The sequence below is a fragment of the Chironomus tepperi genome, unplaced genomic scaffold (genome assembly GCF_022539635.2).
Source record: "Chironomus tepperi strain 1889 unplaced genomic scaffold, CSIRO-AGI_Ctep_v1 contig_34, whole genome shotgun sequence".
Lineage (NCBI taxonomy): Eukaryota > Metazoa > Arthropoda > Insecta > Diptera > Chironomidae > Chironomus > Chironomus tepperi.
The window spans coordinates 1,308,559-1,331,662 of record NW_027226156.1 but is presented as its reverse complement, the minus strand read 5'-3'; the positions used below and the strand labels follow the sequence as shown (position 1 = coordinate 1,331,662).

Below are 23,104 nucleotides of genomic sequence, written 5' to 3'. Positions count from 1 at the left end.
CCTCAAATTTTTTTTAATTTTAAAATTTTTAAATTTTTTGAAATTTTAAATTTTTTAAAATTTTTGAAATTTATTAAAATTTTTGAAATTTTTTAAAATTTTTGAAATTTTTTAAAATTTTTAAATTTTTTAAAATTTTGAAATTTTTTGAAATTTTTGAAATTTTTAGAATTTTTTGAAATCTTTTGAAATTTTTTAAATTTTTTGAAATTTTGAAATTTTTTAAATTTTTAAATTTTAATTTTTTTAAATTTTCTTCAATTTTTTTTTAAATTTTTTAATTTTAAAAAAACAATTTTTCACTTTCAAATCAACACTTTCACTCGACTCTGTCTCCCTAAGTACATATTAAAGAATTAACAAAAAAACCTACTCACGCTTGTAAATGTAAAATTAAGTTTAAAAATACAATAATAATGACAAAAATAAATAAAAAAAAATCATAAACTTCGCATTGAAGTTTAAAAAATGAAATTGTTATAAACTAGTAATAAAGAGAATTATTTAAATTAAATAGATCAAAAAAAACAACGATTTTCAAAAGTCAAATGCAAAATATTTCACAAATTCTGCCCTCATTTTGTAGGCTAGAAATATTTTTGAAATTAAAATGTGAAATGAACAGAAAATATCAAAAAATCATTCAAAAATTGCTCCGTATTTGTTGTTATTTATTCATATATTGATTTATTTATAAACTGTTGACTTCAAATTTGATTATAATTTGTGAATTGTGAAGGCACCTGAACCTTAGAAACTCTATTGTGAAGGCACCTGAACCTAGGAACTCTAGTGTGAAGGCACCTGAACCTAGGAACTTTAGTGTGAAGGCACCTGAACCTAGAAACTCTAGTGTAAAGGCACCTGAACATAGAAACTCTAGTGTGAAGGCACCTGAACCTAGAAACTCTAGTGTGAAGGCACCTGAACCTAGGAACTCTAGTGTGAAGGCACCTGAACCTAGAAACTCTAGTGTGAAGGCACCTGAACCTTAGAACTCTAGTGTGAAGGCACCTGAACCTAGGAATTCTAGTGTGAAGGCACCTGAACCTAAGAACTCTAGTGTGAAGGCACCTGAACCTAGGAATTCTAGTGTGAAGGCATCTGAAGCTAGAAACTCAAGTGTGAAGGCACCTGAACCTAGGAACTCTAGTGTGAAGGCACCTGAACGTAGGAATTCTAGTGTGAAGGCAGCTGAACAAAAAAAATTAATTTAAAATTCAAAATTTGATTTAAAATTGTTAAAAAATATTGTAAAAACAGCAATAGAAGTTAAAAAAAACTTATTTTGAAATAGAAACTTTCATGTATAGTCTATAAAAAAATTGCTTTAGTCAAAATAACTAAAAAAAACCAGAAAAGAGAATCGCTTTATACACAAAAATAAGAGAAAAAAAAAATTTAATAAAGTAGAAAAAAAAGTAAAAATATTTCTTCAATTTCCACTAGATGCTCCAAAAAAAACTTAAATAAACGATTTTTAACTTTAATGAAAAAAGAGTAGAAAATTTCACTGACACACAAACACACACATACATACATAAAAAAATTACACACACACACACAAACACAAATAATGAATAATTTTTCTTAATGGAAGAAATGATGCCGTTCTTATCTTAATGAAAAAACAAATAAATTTCTATATTTTTAAAATTATTTAATTGATTTTTTTTTTTATTTTATTTTTTAAAATCTTTATTTTGCTAGAAATGTTCAATGAAAATAGAATCAAAATATAATCTCACTGCTTTAGTTCATAAAAAACAAAAAAATATATATTTAAAAAATCTATAAATAATGAAAATATAAGAATTAATTTTAAGATCAGCTTTAGGTAACAAAAACAACAAGAAGATAAAAAAATTGAAATTTAACATCAAAATTTGGAAAAATTAAATTTTAAAAATTGTGAATAATTTGAGGATTTAAATTTAAATTTTATATTTTTAAAAATAATTTAAAAATTTTAAAATTTCATTTAAAAAGTTTTTATATTTGAAATTTAAAATAAATAATTTATATTTTAAAACAAATTTTTTTAAAAATTTAAATTCAATTTTTTTAAATTTTATTTTTAAATATATAATTTTAAATTTTTAACCTCAAATTTAAACATTTTCAAAAAAGTTTTTCCAAATAAATCAAAAAAAACTTCATTTCGATAATATAAAAATTGAAAAACTAAAAATAAAAATGTTTCACTAATAAAAAAATAAAAAAAAAATAGTAAAAAATTATAAATTTAAGTTTAATTATTGAATGGAAATCGATGGATTTGTAAACGTATACCTAGCAATTGCATAGCAGGTAAGGTTATAAAAATTTGAAAATTTCTTCAGTTTTTACTAATTTTTTAATAAAAATATTAATTAAAAAATAAAAATTTTAGTTTTTGAAAATTGGATCAAAAAATTAAAAACGATAAATTCTGACTAAATATATGTCCGAAATTTAAGTTAATTAAATAATATTAAAATGCAGTTTTTCAAAAAAAAAAAATATTAAAATTGAATTAAAAGACGAAATGCCTTAATGAAGATTTTTAAAAATTAAAAAGAAAGAAAACATAAACTTGAAAAAATTTAAGAAAAGTAAAAAACATGAAAATTCCAAAATAAAAATTTTAAAATCATGATTTAAATTGAAATATTTTTTGAGGTTAAATTGTTAACGTTTGTTTGAAAAACTTTAAAATAAATTATTTTTAAAATTTTTTAATTTTAAAATTTTAATTTTAAAATTTCAATTTTTTAAAAATTTAATTTTTTAAAATTAAATTTTTTAATTTTTTTAATAATAAAAAAAAATTGAAACTTTCAAGAAAACCTTCGCAGTTGGTAGGACTTGAACCTACGCTCCCAGAGGGAATCTGATTTCTAGTCAGACGCCTTAACCGCTCGGCCACAACTGCTTATAATTTCCTTTTTTATCACTTGCTTGCGAATAATTTTTATCTTTTATTTTTCGCTACTAATGCAAACTTTTCATTAATTTTCTTGGTTTCAATATTTAAAAATGTTTTAAGAAATTTTAGTTTTTTTAAAAAAATTTTATTGTTTTAAAATTTTTTAAAATAATTTTTTTTTTTTAATATTTAAATTTTAAAATTTTTTAAACCAAAACCAACACAATTTTTATTTCTATTATTTCCTAATAATTTCACAAGAAAAACTTAAAATGACATTTAAAATGAAAATATCGAAATTTAAAAACTGAATTTTGTTCATAAAATGAACACATTTAACACATACCATGAAATTAAATGAAATTGCTTCTTATAAAGGAGTAGAGAAATAAATTAATTTTGAATTTATCAGCATTAAATGAAGCATAAAATTCAAAAAAATATCAAAATGATGAAAGGTTAATTAAAATATGAATTAAAATTGAGGAAAAATGCAAAAAACTTGATAAAATGTTGAGATTTGAATAAAGATGAATCATGGTGAATTTTGAAGATTTCTTCAAAAATGAGGGGAGGGGGTTCGACTCCAGGTAGGGTTTTCAACCCCTAAACCCCCCTAGAACACTCCATTGTCATGGATTAAAGGCAAAGAACAGACAAAATTGTGCAGAATTTGAAGTTGATTTGATTTCAATATTGAACCCCATTCAACCCGGAAGTCGACTAAACATGACCTAAGTTGACTCTAATTTCTAAGAAAAACAACATTCAAGTCAACTTAAAGCCTTTCTTCTTGACTAATCATTCATCAAATTCTCCATAAAAAATAAATGATAAATATCAAAAAATGAAAAAAAAAAGTTTAAATAAATAAGAAGAAAAAGACAGCAAAACAAAATAATTTTGACCCTCGAAAAATTTAAAAATGATAAAAAATTAACAAGAAATGAAAAAAAAAATTGTTAAATACATCAAAAAACATGTAATGATAAAAAAAAGTAAAAAAAATCGCTAAATAAAGTTGAAATAATTTTTTTTTTGAAAATTCAAATTTTGTTTCTTTTTTGCTTTAGGAATTTCCAGAAACTGGGGAGCCTTGTTGTCAACCAGGGATGCATTTAGCTAGCAAGAGTTCATCGGATTCATCATAAATTGCATCCTTGTATCCAGAAGGTCACTTTCTGGATGAGTGTCATTTTTATCCATCTAAAACAATTACCAGTGCACTTTGATGTCATATTAAGCATCCCTACCATCCCCTTGAGGGGTAAACTCCTGGTCTCATCATCATAGGCCCCCCATTTTTCATCATAATCTTGCTTCCTACATACACAGTTCCATGACGTTCTAAAATTCAACCAGTCCCACAAACCCTAGCCTCAACCTCAAATTCACACCTTTCACTTACCACCCAAAATTAGCCTTAATCATTTAACCTTCCAAAATGTCAATTAGTAACCCATAATCGTGTATGGACATCACTTTTTGTTCACATCAACAAAATTTTCCCATTATAATGTCATTTAAAAAATGTGTTAATCTAAAACATTTTGTTAACAATTTTAGGTTTTTCAATCATAAATTTTCAGTATAAATTGATTAAAATTTATTAGACTAGCTTCAAATTAATACCTAAATTCGAGGAATAATCAAGATCCAAAGAATCAAGTGAAAATGAAATTTTTAATCCTATTTGTTGTCATTTGTGTTGTTGCGAGTGTCATTGCGTAAGTATATAGGAATTTGATCCAGTATTGATGAGTACTGCAATAGTCAATGACATAACCAGGAGAGTCTGGTGTGGTTTAGGCTGAAAGAATTGACGATGAGTTAGTCAAACCTCAAAATCCATCACTGCGCATTATGGGACCAGCAATCAGAGCTAAACCCGAATAGAACAAGTCGGTTAGTCGATCAACATTCAGGTTTTAGGACAGCTTGACTCTAACTTGATGCCAAATTTGATATAACACGGATTTGACACCAAGCTAGAGTCATACTGACCTGTTGTAGGATTAAGGATCGATTAACAGACTTGTAATATTCAGAAAATGAGATGTTGAAGGGTTGACCAATAAGAACAGCTTTCAAGTCCCCCATCCATCACTTCAATCAATATCATTAACAAATTTCCTTAAAATTCCTAATTTTTTACAGTCAACCACCACCAAAAGGCAACAACAACGAAGCCAATACCGGCTCAGTCCAAAACAACAACAACAACAACAACAACAAACCCAACCAAAAAGCCGGTGACAAGAATATTCGCGTTAATGGAAACAGCCAAAGCAATCCAAGCACTGGAAATAATGGTAAAGGAAACAACAACAAGCCTGGAAATGACAAAAGTCCTGGAAACAGTGAAAAGAGTCATGGCAAGAAGGCAGGCGCTGGTGGACCACCAAAAGGTGTTGATGGAGATAAGGCATCAAAGGCACCACCAAAGAAGACCGGTGATGTCAATTTGTCAGACCTTGCACTTTAAAAATGTAATGATGTGGACAGGAATAATGTGAAAGTAATAAAAAAGTTAGATAAAGATAAAATAGATAAATATTAAGCATGTGCTGGACATTATCACGAATCAAATTTACAGTAAAAATTTACTGCGATTTTTCAGTTTTTTATCTTGTTGTTCTTGACAATTGAAGGAAGTATTAATTTTTAATAGAGTTTTCCTTTTGTATAAATATGAATGCTTGACTTGACTAGATCATCAGTTCCAAGCAGCTTCTTAGGAAAATACTTGCAATTAGTACCAAAAAATTATTTGAAAATGAAAAGCTTCTTAATCATTCTTGTTGCCGTATTGGCATTAGCTTCTGGTAAGAACAGATTTCATTTTATTGATCAAGTTGACTTGACTAAATCGAAGTCAACTTGACTTGAAATTGACTTGACTTGAAGACAATTGTCAACTCTATCAATCAAATTTGAAAAAAACATCAAATCGACTTGACTTGACTTGAATTCAACCTCATCAAGTGGACTTAATTTGAGTTCAACTTCATAAAGTCAACTTGACTTGAAATTCAACTTCATTAAGTCAACTTGACTTGAGCTCAACTTCATCAAGTCAACTTGACTTGAATAAAACTTCATCAAGCTGACTTGACTTGAAGTCAACTTCATCAAGTCAACTTGACTATGACTCAACTTCATCAAGTCAACTTATAATTGACTAATTTTTCCCAATTTAGAATCCCAAGCTGGATCACCAGAAACATGTCCATCATCTGTCTATAACATGGAAAACTTGTCCTCATGGATCATTAAGTTCATCAAGAGAGAACTTGAAAACCACAAAGATGACTCATTTGAAGATCTTGTTGTCTATATGAACGAGTATGTTCAAAGAATCATGGACGATAGCAACACATTAGACAAGGATCGTGCAATTTTGAGTGACTTCTTAAATGGAGCTAATCAAATGGCACCAAAAGGTGAAATTGATGTCACTATCAAAGCATGGGGATGTTACATCCGAATCTACATCAAGTGGTGAACGGCATGAAATGACCAAAAGCTTCACAAACTTGAATTTGTTGAAAATATTTCAAATTTTTGAATAAAAACCGTTGAAATTTGAATTAAATTATTTTATTAACCTTAGTAAGCAAATTGTGACAAATTCACATCTCCAGCCTTTCCAATTGGCACATTGGCTGGTTTAGCAGTTGCTGGGGCACTTTTAGCTCCTGTTGGTGGTTGATTTGTAGCTCCAGAAAAGGTCAAACCTCCACTATTGCTGCTTGATTTGGCTGAACTTTGAGCTTTTCCGTTATTTGATGAGCTGCTACTTGCACTGGAGCTGAATTTCAATGATCCACCTGAATTTGAGCTATTGCTGCTACTACTACTGGAACTTTGACCGTTTTGACTTGATGATTGACTGAAACTTGATGATGCTGGTGGCTTGCCAAAGTTCATTGATCTAAAAATATTGAAAATTATTAAATTTTGGGCATTATTTGAGGTATTTAAGCTTACAATGCAGATGAAAATGCACAAAATAGGAAAATTAAAGTGACAGACTTCATCATTCAAGCCTGATTTCACAGTTTACACTTGATATTGTGTTGAAATGATGGTTGGAAGTAGAAATAATTCACAGGAAATGTCGAAAATTGTTGTAAAAAATTGAAACAATTTTTGGATATTTTTTTGGTATTTTTATTATGTCATCAATGACTATAAGTGTTAAATGACAGGCACTATGGTATTGTGATACTGTACGGTGAATAATGATACTGGAAATGTGATTTTGTGGGAGAATAGATGATATGCTGCGAGGATAGCATCAATAACATCAACATATCACTCTTGAAGACACCCCTGGAGTCAAGGGACGGATAACTTAAGATTGGTCATTGACCCGAGTGAATCAGACTGCGATTAGTCGACCGTACATCAAGTTATAAACCTTAAATTCCACGGCCACTTCGACAAACCTTAAGTTTATTACTAGACATACCATCGACTAATCACACCATGTTCCTTTCAGTTAAATTTTGGTCGATTAAGCTTATTAGAGCTTGGTAACAGACTATATTCAAAAATCTTGGTCCTAAGCATGATCATTTGCTTAATAATTGATTCCAATCTCTCATATTTAAACTTTTGATAGTAAAAAGTATGAACAACCTTAAAATCAAAATTGTTGCTTTTATGACTTGTCGAATTCTGAGAGTGCCTTGAACTTGAATGATAACCTCCAACAGCAACTGGAATCGGATATGCTGAATTTGATTTTTGTGGTTTGGATGCTGATGAAGTTGAAGGTGGAGATACTGAACCTTTTGATGATCCTGATGATCCTGATGATCCTGATGAGCTTCGACCGCCATCACCTCTGGAGATTGAAATTAATTAACATCACAATTTACTAGGACATTTCTGAATGACTTACTTAGATTTTACTGACAATAAGCAAATAGAGAAATAAAAAATTAAAACAGCAAGCTTCATATTTGTGGAAATGAGGCTTCAAGTTCGATTATTAAAATGAATTAATAAAGTTTGATGCAAAAGAAGTCAGGAAATTTGTTAACAACTTTTCAGTACAAAATACATCGATTTTTATTGTATGACCACTGTTCCTAGAGTTCAGAGTAGGTTAAAATGGAAAATTCGGCATTCAGTCATTTGTAAAGGCTCAATATGATACAGTGTCTGTAATTGTTTGGGTCTTATGGCTCTCAAACTTAGCAATCAAATAACATGATTCATAAAAATTAGAATTAGAGAAAGGAGGAGGATGTAGGGTGGAGGAGGAAGGTGAATTTGGGAATCAAATAGCCATTGCTTATACAAAGTGCAATACCATGGGTAGGCCTGACATCCGAAGAGTTGGATTTTATAAATTCAAAGTCAGAGATCTCAATAGCCTTAACAAAGGCCGTATTTCAGGAAGAAGAGGAAGGAAAGAACGGTTTCAGGGGTCAAAACCCCTAGTTCCGACGACACATCTTTCATCATATTCCACGTCATGTGCTCATCATCAAATCCCCAAAAAGAAATTTATTTACAAATTTTCTCACATTTTCTATCCAAAACATTCTACTAGCATGCGACACTCACCTTGTCAATGAACTTGAATTCTATTCTCACACTTTAATTCTCTTATGTTTAGTATTTCAACTCAAACTTTTATCGTCACTCCAAAAACAAAACTTACCTTCTTATTTGCAAAATAAGCAAGTTTTTTTGAATATAAAATTCAACCACAGAACCAAAATGCAATTCATTTGTGCATCTGCAAGTCATGCTGGCGCAAATAGTAAAATTTCTTATAGTTTTTGCACTCGTGCCACTTCTGGACGCGACATGTAGTCTATCAACGCAGGTACTCAACGACTTGACATTCCAGCTCAGTGGATCGAGCCTCGTGTGGCCATGCCAGTCAACAAAGAACATTTACGTCCAGTCAGGTCGCTACATACCCAAAAATGTCATCATGACACGATCACAAATTCATCGTGATGAAGCTTTTGTGACACTTCCGCGTCTCAAGCCTGGAGTTCCATTTACACTCGGTAAAATATCAATGAGACGTGGACAGTGTCAGACATCAGTGACTCCATATCCATGCTGGAGTTTACAGGAAGAGGGAAATTGTCAGGCATTACAATCAGCTGTTGACATTTTCTTGGACGGAAATGACATTTTATGGGTTTTGGATGTTGGACTTGTTCATACATTAGATCAGCCTGTTAGACGATGTCCACCAAAAGTTGTCGGAATTAATGTCAGAACTGGACGTGTTGTACAAAATATTGAATTGAGTAGTGTCATTGTGCCTAGTTCGAGGTTGCAGCATTTGGTTGTTGAGTATGATGAGGCTGGAAATGCTTTCATGTAAGTTGGGTTGGCACTTGCCTGCTTTTGGTCCAAAACCAAAAAAAAATCAAAAATTTTGAGGTTATGTCTTCTAAAATTCACAATTTCTTAACTTCCAGTTACATCGCCGACGCTGGAAGCCGTGCAATCTTAGTCTGGGATGTCAGCAATGCCCGATCATTCCGTGTCGTCCTTCCAGGTGCCTGTGCTGGACAACAAGGTGGATCTGATGTTCTCTATATCCTGTTGGTACAGAAGTCATGTGGAAAGTACCTTTACTTCACATTCCTTAAATCCACGCGACTTTTCTCAATCAAGACAGAACATTTGAGAAAGGGTGTCGGTTCCAGTGCTGTTGTTGATATCGGACCTAAGCCACATGGTCTGCAAATTGTTCTACTTGGAACTGATAATAAGTCTGGAGTGTTTATGAGATACAAGGGTCAGTCAGACATTTACATGTGGGATGCCGAGACGTGCTTTAAAGCATCAAACTTCATTGAAGTCCAACGAGGCAGTGACTGTCGATTGGCAACACAGGTTATGCCTGGATATCGAAGACACATGTGGACTATTGAGAGTAATTTCCAGGATTATATTTCTGATAATCTTGGATGTGTTGGAGCTTCCGTTGTTATTCATCCTGTTTTTAAGAATGATTAGGATTAAATGTGAATAAGTTGAGTAGATTTTGGTAGATTTGTTGATTGTGATTGTTATGAAAATAAAGAAAATGAAATAAATTGGGTGCTTTTTATTGTAATTTACGGTTTAGTTCCATTCGAGTAAATCCGAATCTAGCCGAGTGCATTCGAATCTATCCGAAAACACACGAACCTATCCGAGTACATCCAAATCTGTCCGAGTGCATCCGAATCTGCCCGAGTACATCCGAATCTATCCGAGTACATCCGAATATATCCGAATAGAACCGAATATGTCCGATCACATTCGAATATATCCGAAATTAGTCCAAAACCATCTACATTCATCTCATTCAAACAGTCATTGACCAAATGTTCTTATTATATGTGAAAGCTTCCTATATTTCCTATCCGAAAGCTTGTTCATCAACGTATTATCCCGCCAAAATTCAAAAAGTCGACACTGGACTTGAGCTTTTAATCAAAAGCTCTAAAAGCCGGGCAATTTCTTAAATATTCATGACTGTAGATACTTAAAATAATTTTTAACGACTTTCTAATCAAAAAATGATGATTAAAACCCAAAATAGAGGTTGTAGCTTAAAATTAAAGCACACAGTAAGTTGCACAATACAAAAAGCACACCAAGCCACGCTCCCCTCAATATTCTCTCATTTCCTCTCCAAAATTCACCCGTAAATACACAAAATTGTCTCAACACATGAAAAAAAAAAGTTCCAGCTCAGTGCTATTTCGTTCGTTGAAAACGCAACATCACGTTCCGAATTTTCTCCACTCACTCTCGAATATATGAAAAAAAAAAATAATTTTTTTATTTTATTGTTTTAACAATTTTCGGTCCAAAAGTCGCGAAAAATCTCAATAAAATTGTGATAAAGCTGTTCCTTAACATCTCGGCAACAACTTGGTTAATTTTGTGATAAATTTTTAAAATGCAAAAAATCAAAAATTAATTAAAATTGAAATCTTTCAATTCTTTTTTGTGTGTCGTGTGTGGAGAAGCAACAAAAAAATAAAAAGAAGTATAAAATTCCGTAAGTGGAACTGCTTATAAAAGAGATATATCGAAGTGTTGGCAATAGAATAAATAAAAAAATAAATAATGTGTAAAAATTGAGCTCGGCAGATGCAAATATGAAAAAAAAAAATATTTTGTGCTTATTAGTTTGAGATAACAACAGCAGTCGACTGTTATCACACAGTTGACTGTGTGTCACTAACATATGTGTGGTGTTCAATAAAAAATATGAGAATGAATGAAAAATTGTGAATTAAAAAATTATGTTTTTTGTGCTACTGAATTTGTGACTATCTAGATTTATTGGAATAATTATGTCGACTGTCTATGTCTATGTATGGACTACTAATTTACAGCCAATTGAAATCCAATTAAAAGCAATTAAGAATTGATTAGATTCGCGGAATTTTATGTTCTGAGATTTTGAGAATTTTTGTGTTGAAATTCGAGTTTCTTTGAGCTTTATTGACCGAAATTCTTGAATTATGTCTTCACTGGTGTTGCTTATCCAGTCAGTTTCGCCAGTCCTACCAGTCATGTTGGTCTTAACAGTCTCATTATTCTCAACAGTTCTGTTAGCTCTATCAGTTCTGACAGCTCCGTCAGTTCTGACAGCTCCGTCAGTTCTGACATTCTCATCAGTCCTGACAGTTCCACTAATTCAGACAGTTCTGTCAGTACAGCCTGTCATACGATTTCAAGATTCATCGAATTCTATGTTGTCCAAACTGTGAGCCGCTGCACACTGAAAATGCCATGACTGTGTATTTTTGGTCGAGGCTTTCCATGTAGGTGTGCCAAGATTTTTGAACAACAGTTGCATAGTTGCATGCCCCTCGGTATACTCAATACCAATCATAAATATTGATACCATCAATCTCCAAATCGGACGCATCTAATCGACCAACATCCCAAGTTTCATCTCTTTACACCAAAATCCGTCCAAGTTATGACCAAAAAACAAGTTCTACGAAGTGACATGCCCCTCGAGATCCTATAACTAATCATTTCCATACTCAGACATACCCTAGAATTCTCTACAGCTACCATAATGTCAGATTACTCAATTTGCTTCCACAACGATGCTCTCCTGACTTTTTCTCAAGCATAAAGTCATTAATAACAATCCTCGACTATTATAAATTGCTCGCTTTTATCATTTTAATAGCACTAAGCATCGAAATAGATTAGAATGACTGGAAGCTATTTACAAGAATCATGATCCATTTGACATTGAGAAATTCAAGCAATTTGAAGGATAAATGTTCAATTTTTCAAAAGTTGAGCAACAATGTTTAGAATCAACAAATCTTCTGTCCCAAAATGTTCTCCTTTTCAGCATCAACCTTCACAGTCAATTCCATATTTATTCATTAATTTTCATTGCACAGAAACTTATAAGTCATTGATATTATTGATATTCAATTAAATGCACAATTGTCATTGCTATTAAGTCACAATTAAATTAGAATCAACGACTCTATAGTGACTGACTTATTGTGACTGTATACATAGGATAGATGTGAAGAATTTTATGAGAATAGACACAAAAGATAATAAATAAGCTGATACAATGTAAAATTGTATGTATAGAATGAATGAGTGTCCGTGCTGTTAGATGTTTACCGCAATATTTGCGGTTGTCTTAGGGCTTTTTGAGCTGTGATTCTATTGTGTAAGTTGAGGGATTTTTTTTGTGATTTTTAAAAGTGTGAAAGGGACATGAGAAGTAATTGTAATTGTTATTGGTTTGAACTATTGCTATGTACAGAATAATATGGAATTGATTGACTTTTGGATTGGTTAGACTGACTGTACTGACGGAATGGTCAGGACTGATCAGGCTGATAGGACTGTCGAGGTGGGTTGGACTGTCGAAGCGGGTAGGACTGACATGATGGGTAGGACTGGCATGATTGGCAGGAATGATATGATGGGCAGGATTGATATGATTGGCAGGACTGAAATGATGGGCAGGACTGAAAGGTGATGTTGAGGCTGAAGGACTGACCAGGCTGACAAGACTGTTGGAATTAACAGTACTAACAGGCTTAATAAGACTATTAGGAATTAGTGGAACTCACAAAACTGTCTGAACTAGTCAAGTTCATTGACAACTATAGGGTCATGTACCCCAGTCAGTCAACCTTCACTAACACGAATTTCCATCCTAATACTTACTTTTCATCAGTTTATTTAGATGAAAACTCAACACATTTGAAGTATTACATCACTTGAACTTTGAGCATCATCATTAGAATCTAATTAACGCTTCTTTATTCTCCCTTGATGCTCCTCTCATTTTTTTCATGTGTCTATGAACTGTCTTAATGTTTTTTTTTGCTTCTAAATGATTCATTTGAACTAACAGAATAAATATTTTGTAAGGCAAATGAATGATGAAGGTTAAGTTTCTTATGTTTACGGTCATTTGGAGGTTTCAGAGAGGTTTGCTGAATGTTTACTGTAATGCTGAGGATTGTGTGGTTTGATTCTTACATTAATGTAGAAGATGGGTGGTTAGGGAAGGGTTGATTTGGGGTTAAATCAAACCTTCGACTTGATAATCTTCATTTCCATATGGTTTATTAAATAAACCTGCAATGCATCATGTTTTGGGTCATGTATATTGACATATGGATGGTCAATGGATGGCATTAAGGGGTAAATACTCTGTAACATTTTACAATAGTGGTCATCTGGTTGCCAGAAGCTGTAAGACTCACTTGACACTCTGAAAACCATCTTCAACTTCCTAAACCCTTATAAGTCATCCTTGAATAGATTCCATTGCAATCTGTTGACTTCCCAACCCCTCTACTCCACCCAGGGTAGACCCCTAAGCCTTACATAATTTCCATACGTCTCCCCTAATTACTCAAACTCATTTGAATTTCCATTCCATTCTTCATTACCAATTTAACTAAATTTTCATCTCATTCTTAATCCGTCAATTGTAAATTCTAATAAAATACGTGAACAATAAAGGAACAAAAAGTTACATTAAATAAGAAAAAGCAAAACATTCTTTTTATAGCCATGATACGACAACTCACATAAAATTGTATCTTATGTCTCGTGCCTGAATGTTGTAACAGATTTTTTATGTCTTCTGGTACTCGTCTTTCCACTTCTTTTTGTCTCATGATCCGAGAAATAAAGCATGATGAAGATGTATTTTTTTTGTGTACTTTTTATTGATTTTGAAGATGTTTTGGAGGGGATTTGGATGGTGTTTATTGATTTTTAGGTAGACTGCAAGCTACCTGGCAATTTTCCCTATCTAGCCTCATTCTGCTTAGTCCTTCTCTCAATCCACTAACTCACTACCTCCATTCAAGCACCAAAACACTCTTGACAACTACAACAACTCATAAATAATATCCTTAACAGATTTACGACCTTATTTTAATCTCATAATTCACAAACCCTTCATTATAAATTTACAAAATGTCGCAACACTTTTTTGTCACGAGCAATGAATTTTTAATACAGAACATTGAATAAGGATTTGAGCATTAACATACAAATTCAAAAATTAGAAAAAAGCATTCGTGACAGTTAAAAAGCTTGCATTCTAATTGTGTTCAGGAAATGTAACAGGTTGAGAAGTTGGATGTGCGAGGAATTTTCAAATAAAAACGGAAGTTGAAGCCTTTGAAGTGACAAATTTGAGTAATTAGAGTCGGAAATGGGCATGAAGTGAAGCTAAATGGTTAGTGTTAAAGGCAAGCATGATGTTGAGATAATAGCTAGACTTGAACATAGACAAGGTTCTTTGCCAAGTTTGGAATCACGATTGTCTATGGATGTCTAGCTAAAGCATCAATAAGAAGCATAGTGACAAGACAATAGGACAATAAGAACACTGAAGCTAAGCACGACAAACTATTTGGGATTCTTTATATCTTTTGCAACATATTGATGGCATGGACATTTTCAGGGTTTGCCATCAACACACAGCTCTCCTTCTCATCCCACCTAGACTATGACCTAATTTTGTGAGACTTATCCTCAAATTCCTCAGTACTAGAGCTGGAAGTCGTCTCGATTTTTATATAGAAAAGTAAAATTGGAACAAAATTAGAGTCGACGTCAAGCACTGCTCATAACAGTCTCCAGCATGCTTCTCAGCACCAAAATGCTACCTTCATCATCCTTTTGATCTTCCAAACAAACAGAAAATATTTAAATTTCCTTCTCATCAATTCATCCTCAATGTCCATTCCACGACGGTCGCTCAGCACAAGCTTTCAACAAATATTTACATAAATCTCAAGAAAAAGCTCTTAAACAAAATTAAAACTGTACATAAACTTACATAATTAATGTCAGAATACTTCATGAAGAAAATAAAACAGAATGACAAAAGTTTCATGCAGTCTAATAAATTTTAATGCTTAACGAAACCCGTCATGAAGGGTCTTAAGCTCATTTCCATCGTTAAAGCTTTTTCCTTCTGTCAATCATCCATATTCATGTCTTCATTCCTTTTCTCCCCTTGAATATTCATTCTTGAAATTATTGTTCTGTTCATTTGTTCAGAGTCGTAAAATGTGAGCATTTGTGAGGGAATTTTCCACCATTTTGAGGCACAATAGAAAGAATTTTCCACATTCATGGATGGCAAATGTACTAGAAAATCAGATTAGCATGCTGAGTGTTTGCTTTGTGATTAGAATTTGGATAGGATTAAGAAGTTCCGTGAAATGATGTGTACCGGTCAAACACCGAATGAATCGGTCCCAGTACTGTAGACATCAGTCCCTAAATAATTATTTCATGTCCATCGCTTCACATCCCCCCACATTCTACCTACAACAGTCTTCAAATCCAATCAGCTGCACCGCTCATGTTTACATCCACAACTCAGAATCAATTTCAATATGTTAGCTGAAATTTTAATGTTTTTATAAACATTCTCGAACTGAGTTTGTAATCTGATGAAGAAGTTCGAGGTTAATGCGGTGAGTAACTTCTGAGAAGATGACTGAGACATGAGAAGCCTTTTTTCTGTTTACTCTTTGGAATTGACGGAAGAAAAATTAATCCAATTTTCACTCTTGTGAATGAATAATTAATCTGGAATTTTTGGAATATTTTAGCAATTTTCCATCATTTTCCTAATCAAAGCACAAAGCATTAAATCCAGCACAATGAAAATTGCATCAATGTGCCGAGAATAATCGCATATAAAAAGCCCTGAGGTGAAGTGTCTGTGCATGTTAATGAGCTTGTTAGACAGCTCATGAATGATTCATTCATACTCATACAGACGAATAAGATGCTCTGCATTATGCTGTATCCTCTTTTGATATTATTCTTTTGTAATATTATTTTTAAAGATGTATATTGTGTGATGTTGTGTGATGTATAAGATAGGATAAAGCATAATTGTATGGAAGGAGTTGCAGAGGGGTGTCTGCTATTATGGGCGATGGATATCCATTGTTCAACATTTATATAGTCTTACAGAGCCACTAAAGGTCACATTTAGTGTTAGTTTACGGGAATTTTTGGTTTTACACTTATGTGTCGCGGCACACAGGTTACCCATCACTAACCCATATCATCTCCACATGCAACATTTTACCTTCTTAAATTCCTAAATTAATTCCAAAAAGCTTTTAAGCGAAATTATCTTAAAAAAATCCAATTTTCCTCATCTTTAAAGCCTCTCAGCTTTAATTTTCATTCCATAAATCCTCATCGCATTACACAAAAATTTCAGCACATCAAATACAGAAAATCCTCCACATACGCAGTAAAAAGCATATAAAATTGGCATCAAAGGCAGCTCAAAACGGAGCTAATGTCACCAATGTAAACTGAAATTTGATATGTTTTTTAATATTATTTATCGTGGATTGAAAGGATAAACATAGAACATAGCACTGCAGTCGGGTGGAAAGAGTGTCATAAAAGTAAGCACTCAATGGAACTTGAGAAGGTTTTACTTCCGTAGAATGTGAATAACTTTATTGGCTAGAAGTTTTATGAGGTTAAGTAGTTTGTGTACGGACAGAATAATAATAATGATAATAGAAAAAAATGAGATTGTTTTGTGGTGCTTGCTGGTTTTAATATTGACAAGTTGAATCTGATTTGAATGGCACAAAGGGACATAAATGGTTGAAATTGCTGGATATTGACTAGGAACCAGGAGGGTAGGGTGAAAAATCTTAGAAATTTTGGTGGATTTTTGGATTATTTTTTGTAAAAGTTCTAGCAATTTTCTGAGTAAAAATTGGGTACGAGGAGTTGCCCCTTGACCCCCCAACTCAGCCTTCGATGTCCCACCCTCTTCCCAGCTCACTCAATCCCAAAAAGTCATATCCAAAAAGTCCAACATAAATTTTCAATTTTATTTGCTTATCCAAATCGGATGAAAGCTACATTCAAAGTGAAATTGACCGTATCATCCAGCATTAAATCTCCTTTTAAAGGTCACCAGATGAATCAAAAAATAACATTTATTCTCAGGTGAATTCCGAATTCTGATAAAAAAGGATTTGGGTCACAATAAATGAATTGTCTTTGTTGTTTTCATTCCATTGTTTTGGAACCCTTGTCAAATTGTGATAAAAAAACATGAAAGAAGAGATCTGTTTGACTGGTTTGAACAAGTTTTGGAGTTCTAAGTTCTGCTTGTTATTGCATGTTGACTGATGCTAGGTATAAGCTGAGTTGCAATGACTTTTCTGAGATTTTTGTTTGGACAAGCTTAATTAAATTGAAGAATTGGATCAAAGGAAGGTGTAGTGGTAGAGGGAAACCGAGATGACCCCTACACAACACCCATCTCCTCACTCTCCAAGCTCCTTCAACTGTGAAACCACTAAAAGTTCTTCTGTTTTTGCCTAATTTTCATTCACAAATTTTCACATTATTTCCACAAATTATCCACTCAAAAGCAATAAAATCCACTCAACAAAATCCCCAAAAAGTCATCAAAAGTGCCAATAAGCATTCTTCACACAGCTAATACTTACTCAAATCATTTTCCACACCAAAGTCGTAGAACCCTTCAAGCTACTGCCCATCTTCATTGATACCTTGTCATCGTCAACATGTTGTCATAAACGAAGCAAATTCTTCAATGTTTACTTCCTTCACAAGAGATTATTGCCTTGATGGGGCTCTTCAGCTGTCCGTGATTCAAACTTCCTTCCTTTTATCCACTTAATTTCCTTTGAATTATTTGACTATGTTGTTTGCTGTGTAAAATGATGGGGAGACACGCAGGATGTTTGAATTGGTTTGTTTGATGGATTTGCTGGAGGAACTCCAAAAATCCGAACAATAACCAGCAACATGACACACTTCAGCATCATTTTAATTAAAAAACTGTTTATTTTGATTAAACTTTTTTATTTGTTATTTTCATCCAATTTCTAGTAAACAAAAGTCGAATGATGTGTAATAAATGCACAGCAAACTGATCTCATTGACTCGAAAAATATTTGTTTTCTTTAAAAAGTTTATTGAGTAAGCAAACGGGTATGAATGAAAATAACTGAAAAATAGTGAATTTATGACTCAATTTTTCGAGTAATTTAATATTAAGTGGGTGAATTAAAGCTGATTATTTTGGCAATTTTGGATTATAGACGTCATTTGGGTAAGGTGGATTTGGGATGACAAACTTGGTATGCTTAACAAAATCTCTATGGAGACAGAGTTGATAGGACTCAATAGTGGTGGCATCTTTTTGGATTCCGGACTCTCGAAGTCCTGCTAACTCTCCATGGAGAAAAAAACGATCCCTGCAGAGTCAGAATTCGACTTCTTAAATCCTACAGCCAAGTAAGCAGCCAATCTAAGGTACTGGGGTGTCTCAACACCCAACCACATCTTCATGTTGTTTAAATGAGTCTTACAGGCTTATTTCCTCCAAATAATATCCCAACATAATCTGAATTACATCTGTATTTCCCTTTTGAAGCTATTTATGTTTAACTAAACAATATCAAGCATCAGTTCACATAAAAATCCTCAAAAAAAGAAAAAAATCGAAATGATCAAAATCGATAAAAAGTTCAAGGAGAAGAAATAAAATTCCTGCTTTTTCATCTCATCTGAATGAACTCATTCAGGTGTAAAGAAAATTTACTTTTTTGTTTATGTTAAGTAATTTTAGGATGGGAGTTTAGGGGAATTTGATTGTAAATTGAGTGAGTCAAGAGTATTTGTAGAGTGATGTAGTGTAGTTCAGGGGTGTAATGAGGAAAGGATGGGTATCAGGGGTATGAAGTTTCTAGGATATAGTATGAATTCTTCAAGAAACTATGGATTTTTGGTTAGAATTTGCTTTGCAGTGGATAAATTGTCATATTATAACCAGATTCAATCCTAAATCCCACACTAAACTTGACCATGCCACATAAAATACGCATAATATGCCTCTGTCTAACTTTCACTAACCATGACAACAGCCTGGTGTGTATCGTCACATTATTGCCCTGTTCAAAAGCCGCAACTAGTCAGATCTGGGTCTTTAATTGAAATTCTAAACATTTTACATCATCTTCAAAGAGATTTTTGTTCTGTTTATTTAAAAAATATATTACAATAAATATTTTGATTAAGAAAATTATTCGAATTTTCTTCCAGTTTATAAACAGTTCTGAATCGATTTAGATGTAACAAAAAAAGTACATAAAAATGATTCAATTTCCGTGAACAAATTCAATCTGTTTAACGATGTCTTTCAAGTGAATGAGTTTGAAAAAGCTTTTTGGATCGTAAAAAAGGTTCATTAAATTTGCTCATAAAAGTGAAGAAATTTTCACCTTTAAGGAACACGTGCGAGACATAAGATCTCCAATCAATCCACAAAAATCCATATCAATCAATATGATTAAAGCCATGAAAGCCGACACCCATATAACTTTTTATTAGTAAATCATTCAGAACGCAGTACTTAATTAATCCAATTTTCATGCCTAACGACACTCAACTAAACATAATTAGCGATAAAAATTATCAATAAAAATATTGTTGATTGTTGCTTTTATTGTTATAAGTTTAATAACTCATTAGAACAACAGAAAAGTGGAAATGAAAATAAATATAAAAATTTATGAAATAATAAAAGCTCCAGTCAAAGGTGTGGAGCCAATCAAGAAATGATTAAAGTGAAATTGATGAAGTTCCGCACCCTTGGGTTTGGTTATGGTTTTCGCTGGTAGTACAAAACTTTCGCTGACTACCGATTGCCAATTACCAATACCAAGTGTCATACTATATCTAGCAACAGCTTCTTTTCATAAGAGGTGACTAAAATTGATGTATATCGAGGTATATGGGGCGTATGCAGGAAGGGCGAGAAAGATAGTATGGGTGGTACATGTGCCTCCTTTCTAGGAACGAACATGGTGTAGATAAAGTCAAAAATCCTGTACCTGGACGACATGACTCAGACCTTGGATTAGATTTCACCAAATCCAACCTCAAATTAAGCCTACGTACCCCTCTAAAAGCGTTACCTAACAAGTGAGCCTTTCCATTCATCTTCATAGCCTAAATGACAACATCACTGATTTATTCCAAGATACACCCAAAATTCCTCCCCAAATAGATAGCCACCCTAACCGCAATCCAAAAGAATATTTATCGAAAAAATGGCAGTAATTAATGTGAAATAATTAAATTCCAACGGTAAAGAAAGGTTGAAGAATCAACAACGATGAAATTAATTGCCCTAGTCACATGTTGAAGCTTCATTATTCCTACTAATTGGATCAATTAATAATAATTTTGATCATGGAGTGATGGTGGTATCTTGACAAGGGGTTTTAAAGGTGGAAAGTCGGGAAATTTGAAGGATTTATGTGAATTGCTGTTTTTGACTGATTTAGTGACAAAAGACTCAATTGTCAACAATGAATCCTTTAAGATGTTCAACTAAAATACGATAAATCAAACTTCAAGTTGGCTTTAAGCTCCTCAAACTCATAGCTTCAACTTGATTTTCTATGAAAGAGTCAATCTAAATCAACAAAACTTCAAAATCAAACCAAATCCTCTTCAATCTCATCTCAAATCAAACCAATCTTCTACAAAATCTTCCTTAATTCACTAGAAATTTACTGAACTTCTTCTACTTGTTCCACCATTTACTGCCCAAGTGAAAAAAACAAGAAGAATTGAAAAAGTTGTTTAATTATGTAGCTGTTAAATGCCTTTGGTTATGCGTGCGATGAATAGACATGCTACTGTAGGGATAGACTGTCGATATGCTTTATTTTTCTTTAATTGACGGCTATTTTTTGTTTGTTTTTATGGACTTAAAGGTTTGATTATGCAGAAAAAAAGGTTGGATGTTAAGGAAGTTTGATCTTTAGAATTATTGAGTCAAGTTGATGACGTGGGGAGGTAAGGTAAGGTGGTATTTTGGTAGAACTCGGGTCAACTGGGTTTCGGACACTAAAATCACTCTTTTATTGGAGTCATGGCTCCGAAAAGGAGTGGAATCTGGACCTTAGAGGGGACTCTCCACATTGGAGTTCTGGCAACTCTACCAAAAGCCATACAGCTATACATACATCTAGTAAAATTCAGACCTAATATCCATCTCATTAAGAATCATCCCAAAAAGACAATTAACACGTCCAAACACTTCCGTTCTCCTCATCAAATTAAATAAAATTGTTATATCAATCGACAACGTCTTTTTCTTCCTCAAAGCTTCTTCTTTCTACTACCCGATTAAATGTCATACGATAGGTTATCATCAATCCAATCGTTTTGACCTTAAATTGAATTGAAAGTAAAAAGTGACACTTTTTGCTTCGCTTTTTTTGAGTCAATGATTCGACTCATCGTTATCAACAACGCCATGAATATCAGCTGAGTTGGAAATTTGCTGTTTTTGCTGATAGTGAGAGATAAAATGAGGACTAAAAGTGATGACGATGGGAATTGTTTATTAAAAGATTGGGCTGATTTGGAGGGAGATAAATGGAGATTAATCGGGGGTTGGGGCTGATTAGGAGCCAGCCAGACGTCTCAGAATCATAAATGCACGAAAAAACAGCAAAATTGTCTAACCGTGCGCCATATTTTGGGGATACATTAATGTCTCTCCTGAATCTAGCGCATGTTTCAAAATAGGCGATTATTTTGATGTCAAACTGACTTAGAGGTGATTTTTTCACACCATAATGGCTGTATATGGCTTATTTGAATGTTAAAAGTTGATAAGTCACCCCAAAAACCCACTTAGTACCCAATTATAATCCCCATCCCAACCCTTCTCATTACTCCAACATTTAAAATCCTCATTAAATATTAAACTCGTTAAAAATTCATCACATTCTGAATCACATCTGACTTTTTAAAAATTCCTATTTTAATTCACATCAAGCACGAGCATGTCTGATAAAAAACCGATGAATCCTCAGGCTAAATGTTCACTACGCCAACACCACAGTCATGATAGAATCATTATACACGTTGTAGATATGAATTCTGAATGGCTATTAAAGAAGTCAGTTTGGTAATAATAAAATGATCATTTTAACGCGAATCAGATTGAATTGCTATCAGCAACAGACGGTATGGGTAATTGAGTTGTGGTTGGATAAGTTTATATTGAGATAAATATTGACTGAGATGTCGTGGGAATATTTTTGGAGGCTGTTGTTGATTTATTGTGTGGAAATAATGGAATTTAGTCATTTTAGGACGAGCTGAGTTGGATCATCTCGGGTCGAGCTAAGTTATGTCCTCTCGTGTCGAGCTGAGTTAGATCCTCTCGGGTCGAGCTGAGTTAGATTCTCTCGGGTCGAGCTAAGTTACATCCTCTCAGAGATTAAACAAAGCTTAAGCTTGCATTAAAATTCAATTTCAGAATTTAAATTCAAACCCAAAATTAATTTCCATTTTGCTTCCGTAAAAGCTACAATTATATTCAAATTTTCCTCATTATTAATTCAAATTTCATACCCAAAAAAAAAAGAGATTCGCACAAAAAAAAGCTCGACTTTCCTATGACGAAATTGCCACCCATATGATTATTTAATGGAATTTCCTTCCACATGACTGTATAAATAACACAAAAAAATAAATTTACATATTATTCTCAGCTCTCGGTTACTACACAATTCTCAATTGTAAAAATTTGATATTCATACGATTCTTTTTATATTGTTTTATATGGAACCGATGCCC

At 32.8% G+C, this 23,104-nt stretch overlaps 4 protein-coding genes and 1 non-coding gene across 5 annotated transcripts in view; 3 read left to right on the top strand and 2 right to left on the bottom strand.

Moving 5' to 3' along the window:
• Positions 1-2,832: 2,832 nt before the first annotated feature.
• Positions 2,833-2,914, bottom strand: TRNAS-AGA (transfer RNA serine (anticodon AGA)). Its single transcript has one exon. It is a non-coding gene; the product is annotated as a tRNA-Ser (tRNA).
• A 1,625-nt stretch (positions 2,915-4,539) lies between these two features.
• Positions 4,540-5,468, top strand: LOC139096209 (carnosine N-methyltransferase-like). Its single transcript, XM_070647908.1, has 2 exons — positions 4,540-4,635; positions 5,066-5,468. The coding sequence occupies exons 1-2, from the start codon at positions 4,583-4,585 to the stop codon at positions 5,391-5,393; spliced, it is 381 nt and encodes a 126-aa protein (XP_070504009.1). The 5' UTR covers positions 4,540-4,582; the 3' UTR covers positions 5,394-5,468.
• A 1,049-nt stretch (positions 5,469-6,517) lies between these two features.
• Positions 6,518-6,995, bottom strand: LOC139097937 (uncharacterized). Its single transcript, XM_070649964.1, has 2 exons — positions 6,899-6,995; positions 6,518-6,842 (listed from the first exon to the last, which is right to left on the bottom strand). The coding sequence occupies exons 1-2, from the start codon at positions 6,949-6,951 to the stop codon at positions 6,518-6,520; spliced, it is 378 nt and encodes a 125-aa protein (XP_070506065.1). The 5' UTR covers positions 6,952-6,995.
• Positions 6,996-8,180: 1,185 nt separating this feature from the next.
• yellow-g (L-dopachrome tautomerase yellow-g) lies at positions 8,181-9,930 on the top strand. The gene is made up of 2 exons (XM_070648108.1): positions 8,181-9,265; positions 9,367-9,930. Exons 1-2 carry the CDS (start codon positions 8,673-8,675, stop codon positions 9,908-9,910), a joined length of 1,137 nt encoding a protein of 378 aa, XP_070504209.1. The 5' UTR covers positions 8,181-8,672; the 3' UTR covers positions 9,911-9,930.
• A 726-nt stretch (positions 9,931-10,656) lies between these two features.
• Itpr (Inositol 1,4,5,-trisphosphate receptor) overlaps positions 10,657-23,104 on the top strand; it is a 34,234-nt gene continuing 21,786 nt past the window's right edge. Inside the window, exon 1 of the mRNA XM_070649791.1 lies at positions 10,657-10,946. The gene's annotated coding sequence lies outside the window, so the exon portion shown is untranslated. The remainder of the gene's footprint in view (positions 10,947-23,104) is intronic.

Bases quoted from the DNA above. Each gene is read 5' to 3' on its own strand.
- LOC139096209 (XM_070647908.1), top strand. From the start codon at position 4,583: ATGAAATTTTTAATCCTATTTGTTGTCATTTGTGTTGTTGCGAGTGTC. The intron at 4,636-5,065 runs GTAAGTATATAG...AATTTTTTACAG, and splicing joins GTTGTTGCGAGTGTCATTGC to TCAACCACCACCAAAAGGCA.
- LOC139097937 (XM_070649964.1), bottom strand. From the start codon at position 6,951: ATGATGAAGTCTGTCACTTTAATTTTCCTATTTTGTGCATTTTCATCT. The intron at 6,843-6,898 runs GTAAGCTTAAAT...CAATATTTTTAG, and splicing joins TGTGCATTTTCATCTGCATT to ATCAATGAACTTTGGCAAGC.
- yellow-g (XM_070648108.1), top strand. From the start codon at position 8,673: ATGCTGGCGCAAATAGTAAAATTTCTTATAGTTTTTGCACTCGTGCCA. The intron at 9,266-9,366 runs GTAAGTTGGGTT...CTTAACTTCCAG, and splicing joins GAGGCTGGAAATGCTTTCAT to TTACATCGCCGACGCTGGAA.